Raw genomic sequence first — 25,688 nt, 5'->3', positions numbered from 1 at the left:
TAGATGAATGATGTCAGTATGAAAGCAGAGGAATTCTTTTCTGCATGTTTTAAGTGTTAAAGCAATCAGAGGCCAGCTTTCTCACCATCAAATGGAAAGATGGAGCAATTTTTTCAAAGCCAAAAAAAACCTTTTTTAAAAAGTGGCTACTTTAGTCACTGCTAGTACAAATGAAGGTGCTAAGACATTTCTCCCAATTTCAAAAAATTGTCTTATTTGATGGATGAAGTCTAAAACCCGGATTGGATTTTTAATTTCGATGAACTGGGCTCTATTGAAAGTAAATCTTTTTAAGGACCTGCATTTCAGGCGAGATCTCATGGATGCTAGGCAGTGGGGCTGCAGAGTCTCAGGATTGACAGACAGTAATGCTGGGAGCAAATGCCTGCACAGATTTCACAGGGCATTAGCACTTCGGTTAGGATTGTTACTGACAGTACCCTGGTGATGAAGTACCATAGATTTTAAGTAGTTGGCAACAACCAGATTTTTTCCATAAACCCTGCTATATTTAATTCACAATTTTAAGAATGTGAGGCCTTATAGCAGAAAAGCATATAAAAAATAAAGGAATATAGCTCCCCTACTAAAACATATAATCTATCAAGAGAAGGAGTTTGGTGTTTTATTTTTTGGGTTTGATTTTGGCTTTGGTTTTTTGTTTGTTTAGTACCTCTCTCTCCAGTTTGACATTTCATTGTATTGTATTGTATTGTATGGTAGTTGAAATGTACTTGACACACAGTGTTACATTAGTTTCAGGTATACAGCATGATTCAACAGTCCTGTAGCTATGTGCCCTCACCAAAAGTGTAGCTGCCATCTTCGACTACAAATACTATTACGATACCATTGACTATAGTCCCTGTGTTGTACCTTTTTTCCCCATGATTTATTCATTCCATAATGGAAGCCCATACCTCCTACTCCCCCTTCACCCATTTTGCAGCTTTTAATATGGTTAAGACCATCATTTTACCTTGGTCTTCTCTTTTTTAGCTTAATTATATCATTTTCTTCTTCTTCTATTTATTTCATTTCTTCTACTTACATTAATCTATATTGTTTCCATTCCAGTTTGTTCCCATTCTTAGGAAAAGTGGTATCCAGAACTGGACTTAATATTCTAATTATAGTGAAAAATGTAGTGGTTATTATTGGTTTCTGTAATCTGAATATTGTGTTTGATACTAAACTATAACCTACCATCACTCCTCGAGGCTTTAAAGATGTGCTGTTAAAACATATTTCCCATTATTTACAGATCTGTGCCTCGATATCATCATCTCTAGAATGGAGCTAATAATAATACCTACCTTATTTAGTGTTAGACTGTTGTTTCAAGTATGGAGTACAATGTCCAGCACACAGTAATCTTTCAGGTATTAGCTTAATATTATTTAACCCAAAGCATAGATTTGTTCATTTATCCTTGTTGAATTTCATCAGATTATTTTTGACTCACTATCCAGCCTGCCAGAATTCTTTTGAATTCTATGTTTTTTGCATGTACGATAATAGCTCTTTCCCAAACTCTGTAACATTGACAGATTTTATAATACCACTTATTAATTATATTTATTCAAAACATTAGAAAAATATTGAGCAGTGAACAAAACCAAAACAGCGATAATTTCCTTGCATGTGGACAATTTAAGTTTTTATTTGTTAAGTCATTTTTTGGGGGACATATTATTATTTAAAAGCAATTTCAGTGTTACATTGCATTATATGCTTTAGCAAAGTATTTACTTGCATGTCTTTTAAAATAAGATTTGGTGATTACTTGAAATTTTTCTTCCAACCAGTATAAAATTTTATTCTTAAGGAAGCGTTAATATAGTCCATAGCAGAAACCAAAACTTGAGTTGATCATGCCAAAAAAGGAAGGAAGCAATCGTTTAGAAAAGAAAAAAATTAACACTCATCATCTTACAGAGTATTATTTTCCACTTCAGGGGAAATTTAATCAAAAGTCATCACACTAGTGCTCTGTTTTTCCTGCCTAGATAGACATTTATATCTGCAACTATTAATATTCCATAGATCCTTTTATTTTCCTTGACAAAATACATACATTCCTCTTCTGGAATTTATCCTGCTCTTTATCCTACCATTATCTCAGGGTCCCTGGAGATCAGTCTTTGGCAGAAGTAGCAGGACAGCATTCAGTGGCACAGACACCTCCTGGTATAACCACATAATTGGGTCACAGATTGGCTTGATGCACAAAGATTGAGATAAATCCCTAGAGGAAATGAAACTTCTTTTTCTGTGTCTTGAATGAAACTTCACAAAGTTTCCATATCACCATACCTCTGCCTGGCATTATATATCTTATGGCAACATGAGCAGACTTCTCTGAGGACACTTTCTGGATTTAGAGCTTATTTGCCAAACCTAGAAATAAATTTTTGCTTTGGGAAATGGAATTGGAGTTAGTAGATCCGTATTTGGATTAGAAAATAGTTGTTTGGTGTTCTGCAGAAATATTTTACTACAAAACACCTTTCCTCTGTGATAACTTGAAGAACTTTCAGAGTTGAATGGTAATGATTATACATATCATTTATTGGACACTGACTGTTTGCTAGACACTGTGCAGAGTGTCTTATGTAAGTTATATCACTTGAATGTCATAAGAGTTCTAGAAAATAAAAATATTATCATCATCATTTGCCAGTAAGGGGTCTGAGACACTAAAGGTCTTTAATATCTTCTAGAAACAATTATTGGATGTGTTAATAAATTATGGTAGATGAACCACAAATATTAATTCCCTAAAAGTAGAGTCAGTTAATGAGAATAAACCATTACATACTAATATCACTCAGTGGCACAAGGAAATTGGGAGCAGCTCAGGTAATGTTAACATCAATTAGCACTTATGAAAACAGTTGATGGTTTTAAGAGCCCTGCTATGTACTCTATATTACTTCATCTGATCTTTGTATCCTCACTGTAACTTGTAACGGGATTGAGCAGGGGTAGTCATGAAGGGTAGCTGAGCACTACTGGAAAGGCTGACCAAAATAACAGCTAAAAGTGTCATGAGGGCCTGGATTTGAGGAAAGCACTAGCTATATAGGACTTTTCCTCTGAATAAATCTAATATAAAGTTACCTAAGAAAGCCAATTTTAAAAAATACATATTTTGGAAAATATCCATCTGCCCACCAAGACGTTTTAATCAGATATGATTTGAGGTTAGTGGATGGAGTCTTAGTAGATTTCCTGGAAATAATTCAGTTTTAATAGCTGTGGGTGAGTTAAAGTCATATAAGTAGCAGAGAGTAATCTGGATGTGAGAAGGGGATCTTGGGGTTTGGTGGGAAGAAAGGGGCCCAGAAGCTGTGGTTTATCTAGTGCACTGGCAGAGTCACCTGTGACCTTGAGAAAGGAAATTACAGACACCTGCTGCACTTCAAACTATGCTACCCACATGCCACAGACAGCTGTTTGAAGAACTGGAGTGAAGGAATGAGAAGGTAATTGTAACTATTACCCAAGAATGAGGTGATTGGGCTTCATCCCTTCTTCCTTGAGACTTATTGTAAAGCTCATTGTATACATGTAAGTTTTAGCTGATACCTAAGTATGACTGACTCCTCAATTGATGCTTCTGATCTTATAATTTCCTTTCTCCGTTCTGCTAGAAAAATCTTTGTAAGAAGTACTTAGGCCGTTAACAGTTGTTAACCCGAAGAACCTAAAAATGAGTACAGCTCAAAATGCCTGTCTTCCCAGGACTTTCATTGGGCCTTTCCATGGTAATTTTGTGTCACTGGTGCTACTAGCTGCTTAGTTCTTACCAGCAAAACCTTGTAATATACATATTCAGCTTAGCTCGCTCTCTCTTGTGTCCCACATGTATTTCTTTCTCTTCCATTATATTTCTGCAGTTGAACCTCTCTTGTCCATGGTTCCATAGCCAGAATCAGGGCTCTCTGCTGTTTCATGGAGAACTCTGTATTTTTGCTCAAATCTGTTGTTTTATTTATCATAACCAATTTTACTTCCCATAACCATAATTTCTGTGATGCTCTTTTTTGAATCACAGCTTTATTTGGATTTAATTCACATAGCATAAAATTTACCCTGATAGGGGCGCCTGGGTGGTTCAGTTGGTTAAGCGCATCTGCCTTCAGCTCAGGTCATGATCCCAAGGTCCCAGGATTGAGCCCCTCATTGTAGTCAGGCTCCCTGATCAATAGGGAGTCTGCTTCTCCCTCTCTCTTTGCCCCTCCCCCTGCCCTTTCTCTCTCACTCATTCTCTCTCCAAATAAATTTTTTAAAAAATTTTACCCTGTTAAAGTCTATAATTCAGTGAGTTTTAGTATATTCACAGTTTTATAACCATCACCACTCTCTTTTAAAGTATATTTGTTACCCAAAAAAGAAATCCCATACTCATTAGAAATCGCCACCACCGTCACCACCTCTCTCTAGCCCCCGCAAAAACTAATCTACTTTCTATCAGTATGGATTTGCTTACTCTTAACATTTTATATAAATGCAGTTATATCGTATGTGACCTTTTGTATCTGGCTTCTTTCACTTAGCATAATGATTTCAAAGTTCATCTGTGTTGTAGCATGCATTAGAATTTCATTCCTTTTTATGGCCGAATGATATTTTGGTACATGGATATACCTTACTTTATCCATTAATCTCTTGAACATTGGGTTGCTTCCATTTTTAGCTATGATGAGTAATACTACGTAAACATCTGAGCATAGGTCTTTGTGTGGACATGTTTTCGGTTCTCTTGGGCATAAATAGTACTGGAATTGCTGTGTCATATGGTAACTCTCTGTTTAACATTTTGAGGAACTGCCCAAATATTCTTCAAAGTGGCTAAACCATTTTATGATCCCACCAGCCATGTATGAGGGTTTAAATTTCTCCATATCCTTACTAACACTTATTATTGTCCTTTTTATTATAGCCATCCTAGTGGGTGGAAAGTAGTATCTTGTGACTTTGATTTGTGTTTCATTAGTGACTAAGGGTAGAGCATTTTTGAATTGCTCTATGTGTATCTTCTTTGGAAGATCTATTCAAATCCTTTGCCCATTTCCTAATTGGGCAAATTTTAATTCTGTTTTACTGTATTATTAATTAGATTTTTTCAATGAATGTTATATAAGTATGTGTATATATTAGATTGAAAGATTATTATGCCAAATGTAGAAATGAATTGTTTTTAGAAATTGAGTTAAAGTTAGCAAATCTGTATTTAATTTGGAAGACAGGACCACATTTATAACTGTGGGCATCCTACAGAAATATGTTATTACAAAACCTCTATAATAACTCAGAGAAATTTAGGAGTTAAATAATAATAGTTATACCTAACACTTACTGAATGAGTACTTACTATGTGCCAGGCATATGATGTATAAATATATACATGCTATATATACATCAATTGCATAACTATATAAACTATATATAAATATAAATATGTAAATATATTGTATTATGTATGTCTAGTTGGGTTTTTTTTTTATTGACTTGTAAGAGTTCTTATATACTCTGAATACAAATCTCTTATCAGATATATAATTTGCAGAAAATCACTCCCATTCTTAGGTTGTCTTTTCTCTTTCTTGATTGTGCCCTTTGAAGCACAACATTTTTAAAAATTTTTTATAAAGTCCAGTTTATCTACTCTTTTGTCACTCAGTGTTTTGATGTCTTATCTAAGAAACCATTGTCTGATCCAAGGTCACAAAGATTCATGCCAGTTTTCTTATGAAAGTTTTATACATTTAGTTTTACCTTTAGTTCTAGAATACATTTTGAGTTCATTTTTGTATATGGTGTGAATTAGGAGTGCAACTTCATTTTTTTGCTTGTGGCTATCTAGTTTTAGCAGCACCATTTATTGAAAAGACTGTTCCTCCCCCATTTAATTGTCTTGGCACCCTGTCAAAATCACTTGACTGTGAATGTAAGGATTTATTATCTGGGCTCTTAATTATATTGCATATAATTCCATATTCCTATGTTTATATCTGTAAACTACTGTTTTAATTTCTGTACCTTTGTAGTTTTTAAATCAAGGTATGTCCTCCACCTTTATTCTTCCAGTTTGTTTTGGCAATTCTAGGTTCTTTGTTTCCATGTGAATTTTATAATCCCCTTCTCAGTTTCTGTAAAATTTTTGATAGGGATTTTGTTGAATCTGTAGATCAAAATTGAAGAATATTTTCGTCTTACTATTAAGTCTTTAGTAACATGGCTCTTTCAATTAATCTAGATATTTTTTAATTTCTTTCAAAGATATTTTGTGATTTCCAGTATATAACTCTTGGACTTTCATTTGAAGTACTTCATTTTTTTATGATATTGCAAATGAATTGGTTTTATATTTGGATTGTTCATTCCTCAGGTATAACAATATACTTGATTTTTGTTTATTGATGTTGTATTCCACAACCTTGTTGAATTTGTTTATTCTAAAAGATGTTCTGGGTGTTTTTTTGTGGATACCTTCTGATTATCTATATATAAGATCATGTCATCTACTAATAGAGGTAGTTTCACTTCTTCCCTTCCACCCAAATGCCTTTTTATTCCTTGCCTAATTATCCTAGCTAGAATTTCTAGTTCAGTGTCTTGTTCCTAATTTGCGGGGGGCGGGGGGGGACTTTCAGTCTTTAACCATTAAGTATGTTTTTTGTACATTGCCTGTATCAGGTTGAGAACGTTCCTTTGTGTTCTTACTTGTTGAGTGTCTTATGAGGAAAGGAGGTTGGACTTCGTTAAATGATTTTTGCATTATCTATTGAGGTAATTATATGGGTTTTGTCCTTAATGCTATTAATATGGTCTTTTAGGGGCACCTCAGTGGCTCAGTCTGTTCAGTGCCCAACTCTTGATTTTGACACAGGTCATGTTCTTAGGGTTATGAGATCAGCCTCACACTGAGCAGGAGCCTGCTTAAGATTCTCTCTCTCCCTTTACCCGACACATATATATGGTCTTTTACACTGACTGATTTTCATGTTAAACCAAACTCTCATTCCTAGGATAAATTTCACTTGGTTATGGTGGGTAATCCTTTTTACACGTTGCAGATTCTGTTTACAGGTATTTTATTAATGCTTTTACATCAATATTCATAAGAAATCTTAGTCTTGTCTAGTTTTGGAATTACAGCAATACTCCATAGAATGATTTGGAAAGTGTTCATTTCTCTCTTATTTTTTGGAAGTGTTTGTGAAAAATTGATGTTATTTTTTCTTTAAACATTTGGTACAGTTCACCAGTAATGCATACCATGTGGGGGCTTTTCTTTGTGGGAAGTTTTTTAATTGCTAATTCAACCTCATTATACTCAGGTTTTCTTTTTCTTCTTTAGTCAGTTTTGTGTCTTTCTAGGAACGTATTCATTTTATCTAGGCTACTTAATTTTGTTAGCATACAGTTGATAACAGCACTCCCTAGGATCCTTTTTATTTGTCTAAGGCCAGTTCTGATATCTCTTCTTTCATACCTGATTTTATTAATTTGAATGTTACCTCTCATCTGTTAATTTTATTGATCTTTCAAAAGAATTATTAATTTTCTTTATTCTTTTTCTATCTGCTATCATTTACTTCCATGCTAGTGTTTATCATTTTCTTCCTTCTGCTTACTTTACATTTAGTCTTACTTTTTTAAAGTATAAAATTAAATTATTGATTTAATATCTTTCTTTTCAATAAAAGCATTTACAGCTACAAAATTTCCTCAGAACACTGCTTTTTGTTGCATTCATACAATTTGGCATATTGTGTTTATTTTTTTGTGTGTATCTTTTCCTAATTTCCTGAGTTGATTTCTTTTTGATCCATTGGTTATTTAGGAGTGTGTTGTTTGATTTGCACACATTTATGAATTTCCCAAAGATTCATAACTGATTTCTGTTTTTATTTCTTCGTGGTTAGAGAACATGCTTTCTATGATTTTAGGAGTTTTTTAAAAGGCTTATTTTATGGCATAGCTTACAGTCTATCCTAGAGAATGTTCTGTGTGCACGTAAGAAGGATATGTACTCTGCTTTTGTTGGGTGCAGTGTTCTCTAGATGTCTGCTAGATCTAGTTGGCTTATGGTATTGATCAGGTCTTGCATTTCCAGATTGATGTTGGGTCTAGTTTTTCTCACTGTTGAAGGTGGGGTATTGTAGTCTCCAAACATTGCTGTGGACCTGTTTCACATTTTAGTTCTACCAGTTTTGCCATATGTACTTAGAGGCATACATACTTAGAAGTTTGTATTACGTGCACATGTATTTATACATACTTATGTCTTCTTAATTGACTGACTTTTATTTATCATTTAGAATGTTGTTCTTTGTCTCTACTGATGATCTTTTTCTTAAATTCTATTTTGCCTGATACTACAATAGCCACTCCAGTCCTCTTTTGATTTCTGTTTGTGTGGTTTATTTTTTTCATCCTCTTTAATTTTTTTTGTCTTTAAATCTAAAATGTGTCTTTTATAGACAGCATACAGTTGGATCATTTTTTTTTTCCCATTCTGATAATCTGTGTTTTCTGTTTGGAGCATGTAATCTATCTACATTTAAAGTAATTACTGATGGGGTAGAATTAAGTCCACAGTGTAGTTTTGTTCTCTTTTTTGGGAGGGAGAAGAACAGAGGGAGAGGGAGAGAGAGAATCTTAAGCCAGCTCCATGCCTAGCATAGAGTCTGATGCAGAGCTCTATTTCACATATCTCACAACCCTGAGATCAAGACCTGAGCCAAAATCAAGAGTTAGATGCTTAACTGACTGAGTCAGCCAGGCACCCCAGTTTTGTTTCCTTTTTCTTTTTTTTTTTTTTTTTTAGATTTTATGTATTTATTTGAGAGAGAGAGAGAACATGAAGTGGGGCGGGGCAGAGGGAAAGGGAGAAGCAGACAAGCAGACTCCCCACTGAGCAGCGAGCCCAGTCAGGCTTGATCCCATACCCAGGATCATGACCTGAGCCAAAGGTAGATGCTTAACCATATGAGCCACCCAGGCACCCCCCAGTTTTGTTTTATGTCTGATATATCTTTTTGTTTTTTTATTTTTTATTTTTATTACTCCCTTTTTCTAGTTAAATTAATATTTTTCACTATAGTATTTTAATTCCCTTTTTTTAAAAATATGACTTCTCTTAGTAGTTACCCCGAGAATTACAGTTAACATTTTAACTTAAAACAGCCTAGTCTGGATTAATATCAGCTTAATTTCAGTAGTATGTTAAAAGTTTACTGTAATGCAGCTGTTTTTCCTTTTATCTCCTTTATGCTATTATTGTTACTCAGGTTACAGCATTATACATTGTAAGCTCATCAACACTTTTTTATAATTATTTCCTTATGAAGTTGTCTTTTAAATCAGATGGAGGAGTTACCAAAAAAAAAAAAAAATACTCTTATATTTATCTATGTAGTTACCTTTTCTTCTGCTCTTATTTCTTCATGTAGACTTGAGTTACTGTCAAAATGCCCTTTTGTTTCAAACTGAAGGACTCCCATAGTTTTCTTGAAGGGCAGATCTGCAAGTTATGATCTCTGTTATCATTTATCTGGGAATATGTTAATTTCTCCTTTTTTTTTTAAGATTTTTTTTTTATTTTATTTATTTGACACAGAGAGAGAGAGATCACAAGGAGGCAGAGAGGCAGTCAGAGAGAGAGGAGGAAGCAGGCTCCTTGCTGAGCAGAGAGCCCGATGCAGGGCTCGATCCCAGGACCCTGAGATCATGATCTGAGCCGAAGGCAGAGGCTTACTCTGCTGAGCCACCCCGGCGCCCCCTCCTTCCTTTTTAAAGGATAGTTTTGCTGCATGTTGAATGATACGTGAGTCTTTTAGCACAAAATGTTGAAAGCCTATTCCTACTAACTTTTGACCTCCCAAGATTTCTGATGAGAAGTCTGTTGTTAGTCTTATTGAGAATCCTATGTGATGTGTTTTCTCTTGCTACTTTCAAGGTTCTTGGTCTTTGTCTTTCAGTAGTTTGACTGCAATATTTCTAGATGTGGATCTTTTTAAGTTTATTCTTTTGGAGTATGTTTAGCTTCTTGGATGTGCACATTAAAGTTTTTCATCAGATTTGGGGAGTTTGGGGCCGTTACTTACTCAAATATTTTTTTCTCTTTTTTGTCTCCTTCTGGGATTCCCATGCATATGATAGTATAGTTGGTATCCCATACATCTCTGAGGCTCTGACATTCTTCTTTTTTGTTTCTGTCCCTCAAACTAGGTAATCCCAACTTACTTATCTTAGAAGTTCACTGATTCTTTCCTCTACTGGTTCAAATCTCTTGAATGCTTCTAGTTAATATTGTAATTTGTATTCTATTAATACAAATTTTAAACTCTGGAATTTGTATTCTATTAATAATTTCTGGTTTTATTGGTATTTTCTATTCATTGTGACATATATATGTAAACATACCTGTGTGTGTGTGTGTGTATTTTTTTTTTTAAACCAAGTAAATCTAATGTCTGGGCTTCCTCAGAGACAATTTCTGTTGACTTATTTAATTCCCCTGTATGGTTATACTTTACTGCTCCCTTTTGTGTATCATAATTTTTTGTTGATAACTAGACATTTGAAATGGTATAATGTGGCACATCTGGAAATTAGATTTTCTACACCTGCTCCCCATGGCTTCTCATTTTTGTTATTGTTACTGTTAATATTTATTTAGTTGGTGACTTTCCTGGAGTAATTCTATATGATAAAGTCTGTATTTTTTGTGTTGTTTGACCACTGAGGTGTCTGTTTGGTCAGCTAATGGTTGGAGAGAAATTTCCTTAAATGCCTGGAACCAAGTTCTGTAGCCTTTTCCAAGGGGTTCTGTGTGTGTGTTGGGATTTGTTTTCATTGTCTCAGTAGGCAGCTTATAACTCTGCCTTACTTACACTTCACTTTCTGCTTGCAAAAACTGTCAAGGTTAACCAGAGATGAAAAATTAGAGCCTTCTCTGGGCATACACACAGTCCTGCACATGCACATGGCCTTCTAGGTTTCCAGGAATGTTAGAGCTTTTCAGAGTATCCTATAGACATGTCATTTCCCAATTTTATCTTTCAGGTTTTTTGTCCAGTTCCTTATTTGTCCTAACTCATATCATCACCTAAGTTGCCACTCTTTGTTTTTGACAAATGCCCTCAGGATACAGCTGTACATACTGCTGGCTCTGAGTCACAGCAAGTAAAGACAAGCCCAGAGAATGGAACTTGACAGACTTTTCAGGAGCTGCCACCTAGGTCATATAGTGGTACTTCTCTGAATATAGGGCTTTGGAGGCTTTGAACCTATTCTGTGCTATCTGGTGACTGCTAGCCTGCGAGGTTTTGGTTACCATAGTTGTGAGTCTGTTTTCAAGGCTGCCATAGAGCTGGCAAGAGGTTAATGGGAATGGGACAGGTTAAAACTCCACAAAGCTTGCAGTGTTTGCCAAGATTCAACTGGGGTTTTTGTGAATACATGATCCTTGGATTGTTGTAGTGCTTTGGCTAATATTCAGACTTCTTAAAAAGTTGGGTTTGACCATTTTTGTCAGTGTTCTTGCCTTTATGGAAGAGCCAGATTTTCTCCCCCTTTCCAAAAGTGCTTCTCTACTCATTTGTTCATAATCTCAAGTTTTCCATTTGTATCTTTAAAATTCTATGTGCTGATACTTGTTTTTCCATTTGAAATACTGTTTGGTAAGTTTTATAGTGTCTTACTTATATGTGTACATCTCCATACATTACACAATTAAAATTATATACTAATGTAGGGATGTTTTCCATTAAGCTTTTTCATTATCTTTCTGTTATTCTTCTCTTCTTCCCCACTAAACCAAATGCTCACATGAGCTTTCCCTAGAATATTTGGATTGACATTAGAATTGGAAATAGATGAGCATCAGTGCTTAAGATGAGCAGTGAATTATTGATGTCTAGCTATTAGCAACCTGAAAAGTTTCTCTCTTTACATTTATAAACTGATTACTCAAGTTTCTTTTGCAAAGTCTTTCCTAAATAATTCTGCCTGTAGTCTTTTAGTAATTCCCTCCACCCTTAAATATAAACTGCAGTAATCAGATGGGCACACACGTTAAGATACATATATAAGCTGTCGCCTTGGCCCAATTTCAGTTTTCCACCTAATTTCCCAGTTCAGTGACCTCAACAAATTGTGACTAAGAAGCTAATATAAAGAAAATGTTTTGATGATCTTCTTCAGGTACCTTCTTTTATAGAAATCCCAAGTTTTTAACACCTTCCTTTCAGCATAACCTTAAGGAAAGTCACAGTGAACCAAGCAGCCTCATATTTATGTGGTTCCATGAAGGCCTCTAACTTCAAAATTAAATATGTAAATTTACAGATTAGAAGCATAGGCTTAGGAGAAAATAGACCTACTACTATCTAGAATCTTCCAGACTGTGAATTAGACAAATAAAAATTATTTTAATTTGTAATTAAAGAAATTAAAGGCATAATAAATACTAAATACAGTAGTGGTTATGAATGTGTGTGTATGTTTACAAATACACACACACACATACATAGAATATGCTTTAGTGCACCTGGGTGGCTCGGTCGGTTGGGTGTCCAACTCTTGGTTTCAACTCCTGTCATGATCTCAGGGTTGTGAGATCAAGACCCGCTTCAGGCTCCACATTCAGTGGGGAGTTACTTGAGATTCTCTCTCCCGCTGCCCCTCCCCCCACTCATGTGCTTGCTTGCTCTCTCTAAAATTAAAAAAAAAAAAAGGGATATGTGTATATACCATATGTGCTTAGTACATCCCTGGCATATAGTAAATATTAAATAAATGGTAGATACACATATTTCTGGATATAGCTAGATGAATACACACATGCCTATAGCATAGCAGATTATTAAATAACAGTAAATGTATATCGACGCTGAGAAATGACCCAAACTGAGATTTATATACTTGCTTTAGAACTAATACATTTAAACCCTTGGTTGAATAAGACTAAGACATATAAATGTAGTGTTGTTTTTATGTAAAATATATCATAAAACAAAGCAGATTGTTATAAATATATTAATTTCTGCTAAACTTTAAAAATAAAGATTTATAGTATATAATGCTTGGAACAATATGTTTTTCTTAATTTTATTCTAAGCATTTTCAGGTCAAGAACCATAGGCTGCATTTCTTTGTCTTTCCCATACTGTGTACACTGCCATATATATAGCACACACGTGAGATATTTATTATATGAACGAGATATTAATTAATTCATATTTTTAGAATTTGCTTATAATTTGAATGAGTTCTGTTCATAAATTTAACAAATGTATTTAGGAGTGCTCTTAGTTCTCAAAAGTTTCTGTAATATCAAGGACTGCAACTCTTTACAGTTAGGGTTGGTGGCCAGAAAATCTTGAAGATGACATTAAGCATCAAAAAAAGGTTTAAATTTCGTTCTCAAAAGACTTGTCTCCAGACCTTACATTACTTTTAAGTAATATGTCTGTTATCCCTATAGTGGGTGTTTAAGCACAGAGATGTACACCTGTACTTCACTCTAAAAAAAAAAACAATAGAAATTGCAGCTCACTTAGACATTTTGAGTTCTTGTACGTGCCTCTTCAAGTTTAGAGAAGACTTTTCCTAAGTAGTTTTGCAGCAATACAGGTCTATTTGAAGACTGTTTCCTAACTTATTTACCTATATTTATTTTTAAGTTTTTAACATTTATCTGTTTGCCTTTATTTATAGTCTTCACAAGTTTATACATTTTTTCATTTTAATATTTATAAATTTTCATGTTTCAGTATTTTAAAAATTCTTTTACTACCTCTCACAGCTCTATGACTCATGGAAAGACCTGGCCAGGAAAGCAGCATCTACACATAGATAAAACCAAGTAATAAATGCGGTACAGTAAAGGAAGAACATTCACTTATCATAAGGGATATATCTCTATCTATAATCTCTATAAAGCACTACCTTTAAACCATGGAGTATAAAATTTATAACTACTAAAACTGTGTCTATAAATTGTTCATAAATATGTTCTTTGCAAATACTTGAATTTATTTTTGTTTAGATATGTTATCTTTATCTAGCTCTTTCTTACTAATATTTTTATATTTACTCATAGCTCATGGTTTATTAAGAGAATTTAAAGAAATTCATCATCCTTTTCTGAAGGAATTATAAATTATTATTTTAGAATTTAATATGAGCATATACCCTGGTACTATGTATTAGCAACTTGAAAGTATATAAACAGAAGAGTAATTTTTACAAATACTAAGAGTATCCCTTTTCGGAAAAGAGCTACCAGACCAAAAACAATGAAACGTGCAATAAAACTAAGCTCTCTTAGAGCATGGATCTTTGTTGGTATGGTTCCCTGCTGTCTTCCTAGCCTGTAAGAGTAGCTCACTCACAGTAGGGATGTCATAATTACTGCCAGATGAACAGATTTGATTTTTCAATTGTGCTTGTTTTTCTATTTTAAAAGTTTTACTAATCCTCAAGAGATTGTAGGGAAACCTAAGAAATATTTGCCCTGACTCCTAGTTGCAGTTTGAGCATCTGCTTTTTGATAAAATGACAAAATAGATGTTAAATTACTCAAATCTGGAGCTAGTCAACATTTCAGTGAGACAAGAGGAAAGCTAAGTGAGATAAGTAAAATTAATAGGAAAGGAGGAACAGGTTTACTTTTTTTTTTTTTTTTTTTTTTTTAAGTTTTGCCAATAACACTTTGTTAAAAGCTTTGGCTTTATATTTCTTACCCATTCAGTTGCATACTTGATATGTGCAAAAAACAAGTATTCATGTTTTATAAAGTAGATCATTGAAATAAAGTATTAACTAAATAAACTTTAGGTATGTTAGAATCCTCTGGAAGGCTTGTTAAAACACAGATTCCTGGGCCCATCCCCAGAATGTATGATTTTAATTGCTCTGGAATGGGGCCCAAGAATTTGCATTTCTTTTTTTTTTTTTTTCCTAAGAACTAGCATTTCTAACAGACTTCAGGTAATGTTACTGTTGCTGGTTTGGAGACCACACTTTTGGGACCCTAATCTAAATCAGTGATTCATAATTCTTCCTTTCCTATCCCTCCCAAGAAGGAAAATTATAGTACACTGTCATTTTTTTCTTCACTAACAAAAAAAAACAACAATAACAACAACAAAAATCTGTAGTCTAGTCCAAAAAAATTTGCATCATTCTCTTGATTTTTTAAAACACATCTCAATAAAAAGATACGTTTTGGAGCCTTTTTAAATGAAGCACAAATGATTCACTGTAACAAAATACATGAATTATGATTTCCAGTAAGAAAAGTTTTAAGTAAATACTAATCATTGTATAAAATGAGTAGCTTTATTTGTGAAGTCCAAAGGTCAAGTCATTCATATTTGTCAAAGAAGTAGTATTTCCAAATGTTAATTCAGAAGAAACGTTTTTTTTTTTATAATTTTTTTTTTAAGATTTTATTTATTTATTTGACAGAGAGATCACAAGCAGGCAGAGAGGCAGGCAGAGAGAGAGGAGGAAGCAGGCTCCCCTAGACAGCAGAGAGCCCGATGCGGGGCTCGATCCCAGGACTCTGAGATCATGACCTGAGCCAAAGGCAGCGGCTTAACCCACTGAGCCACCCAGGCGCCCCTCAGAAGAAACATTTTATTGTCATTGTTCTTTATTTATTACCAGGAGGCTTTTCCTCTGTAGGGTTGCAGCAGTCAAACAAGCTTTTCCAATTCATGGATGATCACAAATTATACAGCTACACTATTACCCAACAAATTAATATTTTGAATTTACTTTAAAATCTATGAATGCTCTTCTTTTAGAATAATTATTGGAGTGCCTGGTATAAGAGAATTTTAAATCTGGAGGGTATACCATATACATACATAGCATCGGGTCTAGACCCCTCCGTCTATAGACATCCAGTGTGAGTGTTTTTGTGGTATGCTTCAGCCTTAGATGCCCCAAACAGGTCTGGAAACTCAATGTTTTGATTCCTAGTTTAGTATTCTTTCCATTACCCTAGTTACTTTGCCAGAAGGTATTTGGATCAAGTATTTTCAAATATTTGTCTGATGAAGTGTATATAAAGTTCACATATATATAGCAGGATAGAAACAGATAGTTTGGTACAGAAACAATAAACTTTGTGCAATTATTTACTTTTTTATCTCTGTTTTCTTAATTTATTATTATTATCCAGATAAGATCAGTTCAAAATAACAGGACCTTAGTGTCTCTTTTTTTTTTTTCTTGGTGTCTTTTTTATAAATATCTTTCAGGTATCTTACATAGTACTTACGGGAATAATCATAAGAGACCGTATATATTTTAGCACATGATGCTTAACTAGGGCTGTATGTTTCTTTATTCCTTGCATGAAATAAAATACAGGTCCAGTGTCACTCTTAGAAAAGTATTTAGTCTTTGGGTATTCAGTAATGCACTTCTGTGCAATTCAGAATTTGTTGTTAAATTTGGTTTCCTGCTAACATTTTTTAATCTGTTCCTTGTTTCTATTTTCATAATAATGATCAAATATTCTGTAATTGATGTTATTGAGGAATGAGACTTTCTTAAAGCTTATTTTACTTGTTAAGTAATTACTGGGGGCAGTGGGCAGGCAGAGCCAGGGCAGGAAAGGGGGCCCACGTGGAGGCTGGCTTGCTGCAGCATGGCTCATGAGCTGGCACACCAATGCTCAAGTGCACGGTGCTCAGTGAGACAGGGTGCTGGGCAAGTTACTCCTGAGCTCTGTGCCGCTGACACCTTCCTGAACCAGTGGGGCCCACCATCTGCAGGGCAGGCAGCACCTCATGAGGCTCCGACACAACAAGTATGATCAGACAGGAGGACTATGGTTGTCTGAGGCCTTTAGCTTATCCAGTGACTGTTGTCTTCCTTTGCTGCTCTGTGGCCTCACTTCAAAATGTGAAAGAAGAGGGACACCTGGGTGGCTCAGGGGGTTGAGCTTCTGCCTTCAGCTCAGGTCCTGATCTCAGGGTCCTGGGATCAAGCCCTGCATTGAGCTCTCTGCTCAGCAGGGAGTCTGCTTCCCCTGCCTCTCTGCCTACTTGTGATCTCTCTGTCAAATAAATAAATAAAATCTTAAAAAAAAAAAATGTGAAGGAGGAATGGGCACCAGAACTTAGGGAATACACACTAAATGTGCCTCATTTAACAGGAACTCAGACTGATCTGCAAGGTGATCCCAAAGCTTTAGCAAGACTGAATAATATAAAAGAAAAACCTGTGTGTGTAGAACAAGGACAGAAACTAGCAAAGAAGATAGACACTGACAGATGGAAAGTTCAGCTTTAACCCAGAAAGGATTGAAAACAGTGTGTGATGAGGCTGTCATAGCCATTTTAAGTCCAAAGAAATACACAGTTAAAAAAAAAAAACAAAAAAAAAAAAAAAAAAAAAAAAAAAAAAAAAACGAACAACAACAACAAAATCAAGATGTATAAACTGTTGTTTGAGTTGAAGTGCTACAGCTATACCTAGACCTCTTCTATGAAGAAGTTTACAACTGAAAAGAAGTGGAGGGTGGGGGGAGGGGTCCGCGGGATCCCTGTCCTCAGAGATTTACAAATCCATTAAAAATGTTTCCTAAATATCCAAGCAGTAAGGAACAGCATCTGAGACACAAACTATTATAAATATTTTGTTTCAGGTAGCAGTTACAGTCTCTCAGGCTGTTTCAAAGTTTTAAAAAGCTGTAGTCCCATCACATTGTAACTACATAAAAAAACAGTGCTGTAAGTGGAGCTGCCTGGCTTAAACCATACCCATTTCTGCACGATCCTTACGGAACCTGCGAAAAGAAATATCTGCTCTCTTTGCTCCAATAATTGTAAGAACATTCAAGAGCATGTGAGTCGCTTTCTGTTTACCCAGAGTGGTAAAAATCACAAGACCAGCCACACAGCCAGAGGTCACTCTAAGGATAGAGGAGAGGGCCATTCATGAGGAGAAAATACATAAAATAAAAATTTTTTTTTAAAAAAAGGTCTTATTATCACTTGTGCACAAGTTAGGTTTATGTAACCTAAATATTTCTATATAAAAGATTAATGTGCTTTCTTAAAGAATGCCAAATATATAATAAGGTTGTAAGTGCCTTTATCATGAGCACTAAAACTACACATTTTAGTTACTGTGCTTTTAACTGTAACAAGGCATCTGGCAAAAAATAAATAAATAAATAAATAACAATTACTGAGATGTTACTTTTTGTTTCACCTTACGTTAATTGGTCATAATCCTGCCAGTAACCATAAAAGTACCCTTAATAAGTCTTTGGCTGAGTACTGATGTGCCCATGTTTGGGATAAATCTCCATAAGGAAAGAACCATCGGGAATTAGTAAGCTACACAGAGAATGGGAACAATTCACATTCCCAACAGCCAGGTTGAAAAAAACCTTCTAATATGTGGGCATCAAGTAGAATTATCAAGAGGGTCACACCCTCGTAGTGGGGGTTACTGAGCCCTAGACTAAAATCCTCCCAAATCCACTCTAACACAACTTAAAATCAAACCTGGAAAGGGTCAAACTGATAAGGGGAAAACTGTACTCTAAGATAACCAACCAAAGCAGCCAGGGAATTCCAGTCCCTGTCTCAAAGCCCTTCCAGGTTCTTCTTCCCTACCCGTTTCCCGCATGCATATCAAAAGTACCAAGTATGCAGAAGTGGAAGGGTATAAATTACCCTCCCTGCTTGTGCTCGGGGGTCAGACCTTTGGAGAACACTCTCCTCTGAGCCCACCGGGGTTAAATAAACCTCCAATTGTCCAAAGTCTCTGAGTGCCCCTTGGTTCTTCCATCAGGATCCAGTCCAGGTTCCCTAACAAAACTAACAAGTAACTACATGCCAGAAAAAGGTCCAACACTTTGTACAAGTACAAAGGTCTTATACTCTTTAAGGGAGTACAAGAAAATCCAACATTCCCCAAAGTAAAATTCACATATATTAGTTTTCTAGGGCTATTATAATAAATTAGCATAAATATGGTATGGCTTAAAACAAGAGAAGTTCATTCTTTCAAGAGTATTCTAGAGGCCGGAAGTCAGAAATCAAGTTAAGCAAGGAAGAAAGCAGAGGGAAGGTGGTGGGATCCAGATGCACGTTGGCTGCAGCCTGGCACAAAGAAGTTTCCCAGTGGCCAGAGAGTCAGCTGGGGCAATCAGAGAGGAGAAAGTACTCAGGTGTCTGAGTTTATTCAACATAACTTAGCCTATTGAATGACTTGGGACCATTATGAATATTGATTCTTTGATTATTTTAGAGCCAAAGTTGCAAGAAGTCTCTGCTGCTGGACAATACTGGTTAATGTTCCTTCAGTACACTGGTTTCAAGAACTATTGAGACTTCTTCAGAGACAACAATAATCATGAAAAATCTCTCAGAAGTTAATATAAGGAGGAATTCACCTAAATGTCTTAAAACAGCCTGACAGACTCTGCTTTATTAAACCAAGAAATTGTCTTTGGCAAGCACTGCTTGGAAGACTGAAAAATGAACATCAGGAAATTAATTAACTAATTAATTAACTAATTAAAAAACAAAACAAAACAAAAAACCCACAATGGCACCTTCCTCATGCCTGCACCCAAGCAGTTTGGCAGGCTTTGAGAAGAAGGAACTCTGTTTCAGGTATTTGAATCATGGACAAAATTTGACCATTTCCCAGACCTGTCATTACCAGGATGGGCACATAAATGAATGCTTTTAAACTTCTTTTGCAGAAAGATGTCATAACTCCTCTGTCAGCTCAAAGATCTTGCCGAAGATACTCTGTCATATAAGTTCCAGAGCGCTGTGTGGTACGTTGTAAAAGATACTCATCACAAGAATGGTCAAGACTAATGACAAGAGCTACCAGAAGACAGAGAAAAGATAGATGCAGGATTAATTTAAAACACATTAATTTAAAACACACCTCTTGATGAGATTGTGTCTCCCAACATTTTTTGGTTTTTGTTTTAAAATTGATTGATTGATTTGAGAGAGAGAGAGAGAGAGAGCATGACTGGGAGGAGCAGAGGGAGAGAGCGAATCCCAAGCAGACTAAGCTTAGAGCCCCATGCGGGGCACTATCTAAGGAACCTGAGATTACAACCTGAGCCAAAACCAAGTCAGACATTAAGCCAACTGTGCCACCGAGGCACCCTCCCAACTTTTTTATGGAGCTTTACTTTACTCTGAAACAGTGAGATTATAACAAAGTATAATTGAAGATGGGGAAGACAATTTATACAGAATCCACTACAAATCAAAACAAGCAGAGAAGTTTACGGTGTATACTAAGATGCTCAAAAGAGAGTAAGTAGTCCTCAAATGAGAAGATGGCATATTGGATGAAAACACACACTGGAATGTAAAGCAGATTATCATAAGCCACATGGGTTTTGTCACGTACCTTCAGTATGAGGAAGGAATGGTCATAACTCCACTGCCATAATGTAGACTTGGCATGTGAAGCATACCGATTCCTCACTTATAGCAGTTTTGCACTTTCATGTCAGTAATGGTATGAGGATGAGATTCTCCAAATACTTCCTTTGCTTTGAGAGATGTAGCCTTCCCAGCCATCACCCTCCTGAGGATGTTGGTGACAAGGCCATTCATTGTTTCTGCATCAGGAAATAATACTATAATGGTGTTGGATGCAGTACTGTAAGCTGGTGAGGACCCAAAATAGCTAGAAGTGAAGTATTGGCCATTTGCGGTGCCATGACAGGCCGTAGTGAGTGATTCATCAAACACCATCCAGCTGTAGAACTGTATTAGTCTGCCAGGACTACTGTAACAAAGTACCATCAACTGAGGGCTTCAACAAAAATGTATTTGCTCACAGTTCTAGAAACTAGAAGTCCAAAATCAAGTAGCCAGCTGGGTCAGTTTCTTCTGATACCTCTCCTTGGCTTGCAGACAGCTGCTTTCTCAAAATGTCCTCCTATGTCCTTTTTCTCTGTGCACATGTGCTCCTACTATTTCTTCCTCTTTTTTGTAAGGACACCAGTCCTGTTGGATAAGGGCCCCACCCATATGAGCTCATTTGGCCTTAAGTATCTATTTAAAGGCCCTCTCTCCAAATACAGTCACCTGATGAGGGCTTCAATCTATGAATTCGGGGTGGGGGGGGGAAGGGGGGGGAAGGGGCGGCATACAATTCAGTCCACAACAGGGATGTAGAGGGTAGAACATATTTACCAGGACTGGAAAGCCACGTAGAACTGGTGTGCTAGATTTGATTATATGAGGAGGGCAATCCATGGATAATTTAATTGGAAAATGGAAATGTAGAATCTTCTAGATCTTTTGGACCCCTGTACCTCTGAAGGAACTCTTATCATCGGGCCCTCATAGACAATTCAGGAAAGGTTTTCTGACTCTAGTTTGATGAATTCCACATTATCAAAATCCGCGGAAGGACACAAGCCTGATGTGGGACTCCCTGAATGATTCTCTTGCCTAAGCTGAATCTCTCGTACTCTTCTTCCCAGCAGCCACCTCAGCACTTATTCAGAGAAATAAGTGCACACGGCCTTTCTACTTCCGTAAGATTCATCAGAGTTGTGCTATTTCTGTGTACCAGAGCTAGGATGAGGAACAGCAGCAGCAGATGCTTACAGTTTTCTAGGACTGGGTCTCAGGTGTCTTGAAAGGAGCACAATGGGCCTGCTGGTGGCCCAGGATTGTTGGTCCTCCCTGCAGTCAGCCACTTAAATAGTGCCACCCAAAAATGTGTCTGATCTTTCACGAGGGATTAAGATCTCTGTCCCTCCCTTCCCCTCTGCTGCTTCTTCCCCAGTGTTTGATTCTAGACTGAGATGTCCTATACATGTATTTAGTTTGAAGAAGAAAAAAAAAGTATAACTCATAGTTAACTTTAGTAAGTTACTAAATTTCTCTGTGCATAAAATTTCTCATTTATGAAATTGAAATAAGAATTCATACCCTGACAGGATTGTGCTACAGATTGTATAAGAACTTTCGTAAGCCACTAGCATCATACCTAGAATGTGGCAGGCACTCAGAACATTTTCATTAGCTTTCTTCTGTGATAGTACCAGGTAGAAGAATAAAGGAGAAAAGGTTTGGAAACGCAAGAAGGAAGCAAAGAGTTAAAAGTTCCACTTTTACATAAGTGATTTGATGTCAATACACTCAAAGGCATAAGAGGTTTGTAAACTTGAAACAACATACTGCATAATGCATTGTGAATTATAGACTGTGCTAAGCAGTACAGTTGGAATGGCATTTGTACCATTTGACTTAAATTATTATTACTGCCCTTATACCAGGTAGTGACAGCAGGTAATTCCAGATTTATCCATTAAAATATCCTGGTTAATGTGTTAATAAATACTGTAAATTAATTTAAAAAGCACTATCCAGAGTTTTGTGAATTCTTATGGCATCCCCTACATCAAACCATTATCTCTTCCCATTGCCGGTAGTATGAGCATGAGCTCCTGTAGCGTGCATGATCTGGCCCCTACTACCCCTGCAGCCTCACCTCCCCCACCTGGCTAGTGAGGCTCTTACCTCTAATTCAGGCTCCCACCGTATTAGTCTATTGTAGGTTTCTCTTCCCTGGACTCTCACACATGTGGTACAGTCTGCCCAAGACACACTTTCCATCTCTTCACCTAGCCAATTCCTGATTATCCTTTCTAGATTAACCCTTCTAGAAAGGATCCTATTTATTGTTATATATCTAGCCCCTAACCCCTAGGCACATTAGGATTTCAGTAAATACTTGTTAAGTAAGTGAATGAGTACTCAACCTAAATGCAAAGGATTATAATGATAATTTTCCATTACATATATAGTTGTATAACCTGTTAATTTTTTTTTATTAAGTAGGCTCCATGCTCAGTGTGGGGCTTGAACTCATGACCCTGAGATCAGGATCTGAGTCAAGATCAAGAGTAGGATGCCTAACACACTGAGCCACCCAGGCACTGCCTATTAATTTTCAAATCCCATTTAAGTAGGAAAAGAAGTAGTTTATTCTTTAGTACACATACTATGTCCTACATTATACAATGTATGACATATAAAACGGATACAAGGTCTTCCTTGTAACTGCTATAAGGGATTTGTTAAGTTTCCGTGCACTCATTCATTTTGATTTTACTTTTTGGAAAAGAAAAAAATCAAATATAGTGTCTACTGTACAACACAGAGAATTCTTATAGAAAGGCTTTTCCTTTTTAATTTGTGTCTAGTGAAAATAACCTTATTAAGAGTGTTTTAAAGGTAGTCAAAAGATTTAGATTGCGGATAGAAAATACCAAAGATCATGTGTTTTTGGGGAAATATATCTTAAAAAGAAATATTAACAGTAAACCAAGTGATCACAATGAAGTTATGTAATCAAGTTGTTTCATTGCTCTTTCCTTTTTGTAAAATTGTTGACATTCTGAAGAATTTTTTTTTCGGATACATCTGCTTAGAGATGGGAGAATGGGATCTGAAGGTAGTATAAAAATTCTAAGAAAGTGAATGGTGTGTGAGCCTTTTTTTTATTTGCTTCACAAGTAATTCACTTGTAAAAAAAATTAACATCTGCTATTTTGAAGCTAATCTTAGTGTATTGAATGCTCTTAACCATTTCTCAATCCCACAGTCTTTTATCTTGCTTCTCCTGCTGTGTTCCCACCACCCCTGATCCCATTAGCAAACCTTGAGACAGCCTCAGACTTACCAAAGTACTGCTTTGGTTTCAGCTGCTCTTCTGCAAGAGGAAGTGAATGTTGGGGGTTTTCTCTGTGGTACAGTTGTGATAAAGCTGTGGTGGTCTTATCTCTCTCGTAGGTAGTGGCTCTTTATGACTACACAGCGAATCGATCAGATGAACTAACCATCCATCGCGGAGACATTATCCGAGTGTTTTTCAAAGATAATGAAGACTGGTGGTATGGCAGCATAGGAAAGGGACAGGAAGGTTATTTTCCAGCTAATCATGTGGCTAGTGAAAGTAAGTTTTATGCTCCCTTCCTGGTTTACGAATATGGTGTAACTGATAGTCCAAGATTTTATCATTTGCTACCCTTTAATTTACTCGCTTTATAACTTTTGCTTATGTTTACCAATGGGTATCACTTTTCATTCTCATGATATAAAAATAAATAAATAAAAAGAGGGGGCAATAATGCACGAGAAAGCTACTCCATTCTGAGATTGGAATATGTGCTTCACAGACTCATCCTTGGGGGCCCTACCTGTCTGGCTACAGAGACATTGTTCTTCAGCCCTTTCTGCCTGCCCCCTGCTCTGCACACAGTTGTGTCAGCTCTCCTCTGTCCACAGTGGCTCCTCAGTTGACAGGCACCTTCAGAACCTCTAGTTCCCCAAGTCCCATTCTTTGACTTTGCATACCTCAGTCCCAGCCAGAACCTGCTGAAACGAACCTGCAGTAGGTTGTTTCATTCTCGGGTAAATAAAGTCCCAATTTGTGAGAAGAAAGAAGCTGGAGGAGAAATTCTACACGGGAGTTGTGAGAGCTGTCGATTTACTCCCAGGCCTTGAGAGGCGCAAATAGAACTGATAACAGAGAAGCTGGAAATGAAATAGCTTACAGACTGAGGAAAGAGGAGAAGTATAGCAGGGCTTCTTCAGGAGAATGCTTCCTATCAACAGACAGTTCCCTCGGTAATGTGGTAGGAAAGCCCAGTACTCAAGGGTCAGGAAAACTCGACACTGATAAAGATACCCCTCAGTTTCCTCCTGTAGAATGAGGAAGTTGAGCCCTGTCACCTTTAAGCTTCCTTCCAGAAACACTGAAATTGTATAGTTCTGGTTTAAAAGGTAGTCTAGACAGCCTTGGAAATATTCCCTTTTGAATCATTATCGTTAAGTCTTTTGTTTCTGCAAAGAAGAAATTATTATAAATAACAGTTGACTTTCAGTTTTGTCAGTAAAGTCCCATCTAACCCAAACTGGCTGAACGAAAGTACTATTGATTCCTACCTAAGTTCTAAATTTTGAAAGCAAAGGAGATGAAGGAAAACAGGAAGAATAATTTCATCCATGAGGACTGGGTGCTGGGCTAGACACAGATGAAATTAGTTTTCTTTCTGCACCCACCACCCTGTCTACACCCTGGTACTTCCCAGGGCCCGCCTGTCCCACTCTCCAGGGCTAGCTGTCTCTGCAGCTCTTTCCCTCAGCTTATCTGCTGCTTTCAGCAAACTCCTCCCCTCAAAAGTGCTAAGTGTCTCAAAAATTACCCACTTCTCTCCCTCATAACAAAATTCTTCATTTCCTCCGTGTCACTGTTGTAATTCTTCTTTGAGTACTAAATGATTGATAGCTCCTAAGCTACCTTTAATGTTCAAAAGAGGATATGTAATGGAGAAAAATTAAGGCAGTGTGGAAGGAAGAAATTTTAGGACAAGTTAATTCCCCGTCATTTTTCATAAGCTCACTACTTGCCACTTCCAGGTTGCCTCACATATCCCAGTTTCTTCCCTCCCCTTCACAGTGACGGCTTTCTCACTGCATCAGCAGCTCTAGTGCAGCAGGAGTAGCTCCCATTTCCAAATCAGGAGAGCTGCCTGTGCAATCATAGTGGCTCCAGAGTGTGTCTTTAATTTTAACTGGATATTACAGCCCATTGTTTCTTCCAGACACGAGTGGAAACATTTAAACTCTTTTTTT

At 36.5% G+C, this 25,688-nt stretch overlaps 1 protein-coding gene across 2 annotated transcripts in view; it reads left to right on the top strand.

Annotated features, from left to right (window-relative positions):
- LOC111147750 (Abelson helper integration site 1) overlaps window positions 1-25,688 on the top strand; it is a 206,142-nt gene that overhangs the window by 143,947 nt on the left and 36,507 nt on the right. For both annotated transcript variants that reach the window (XM_022503972.1, XM_022503971.1), the window contains one exon: window positions 23,844-24,006. In XM_022503972.1, coding sequence (XP_022359680.1) covers window positions 23,844-24,006 — 163 coding nt within the window. The remainder of the gene's footprint in view (window positions 1-23,843; window positions 24,007-25,688) is intronic.

The sequence above is a fragment of the Enhydra lutris genome, unplaced genomic scaffold (assembly GCF_002288905.1).
Source record: "Enhydra lutris kenyoni isolate GAN:26980312 unplaced genomic scaffold, ASM228890v2 scaffoldscaffold17, whole genome shotgun sequence".
Lineage (NCBI taxonomy): Eukaryota > Metazoa > Chordata > Mammalia > Carnivora > Mustelidae > Enhydra > Enhydra lutris.
The sequence above is the reverse complement of the archived record's forward strand: the minus strand, read 5'-3'. Positions and strand labels throughout refer to the sequence as shown.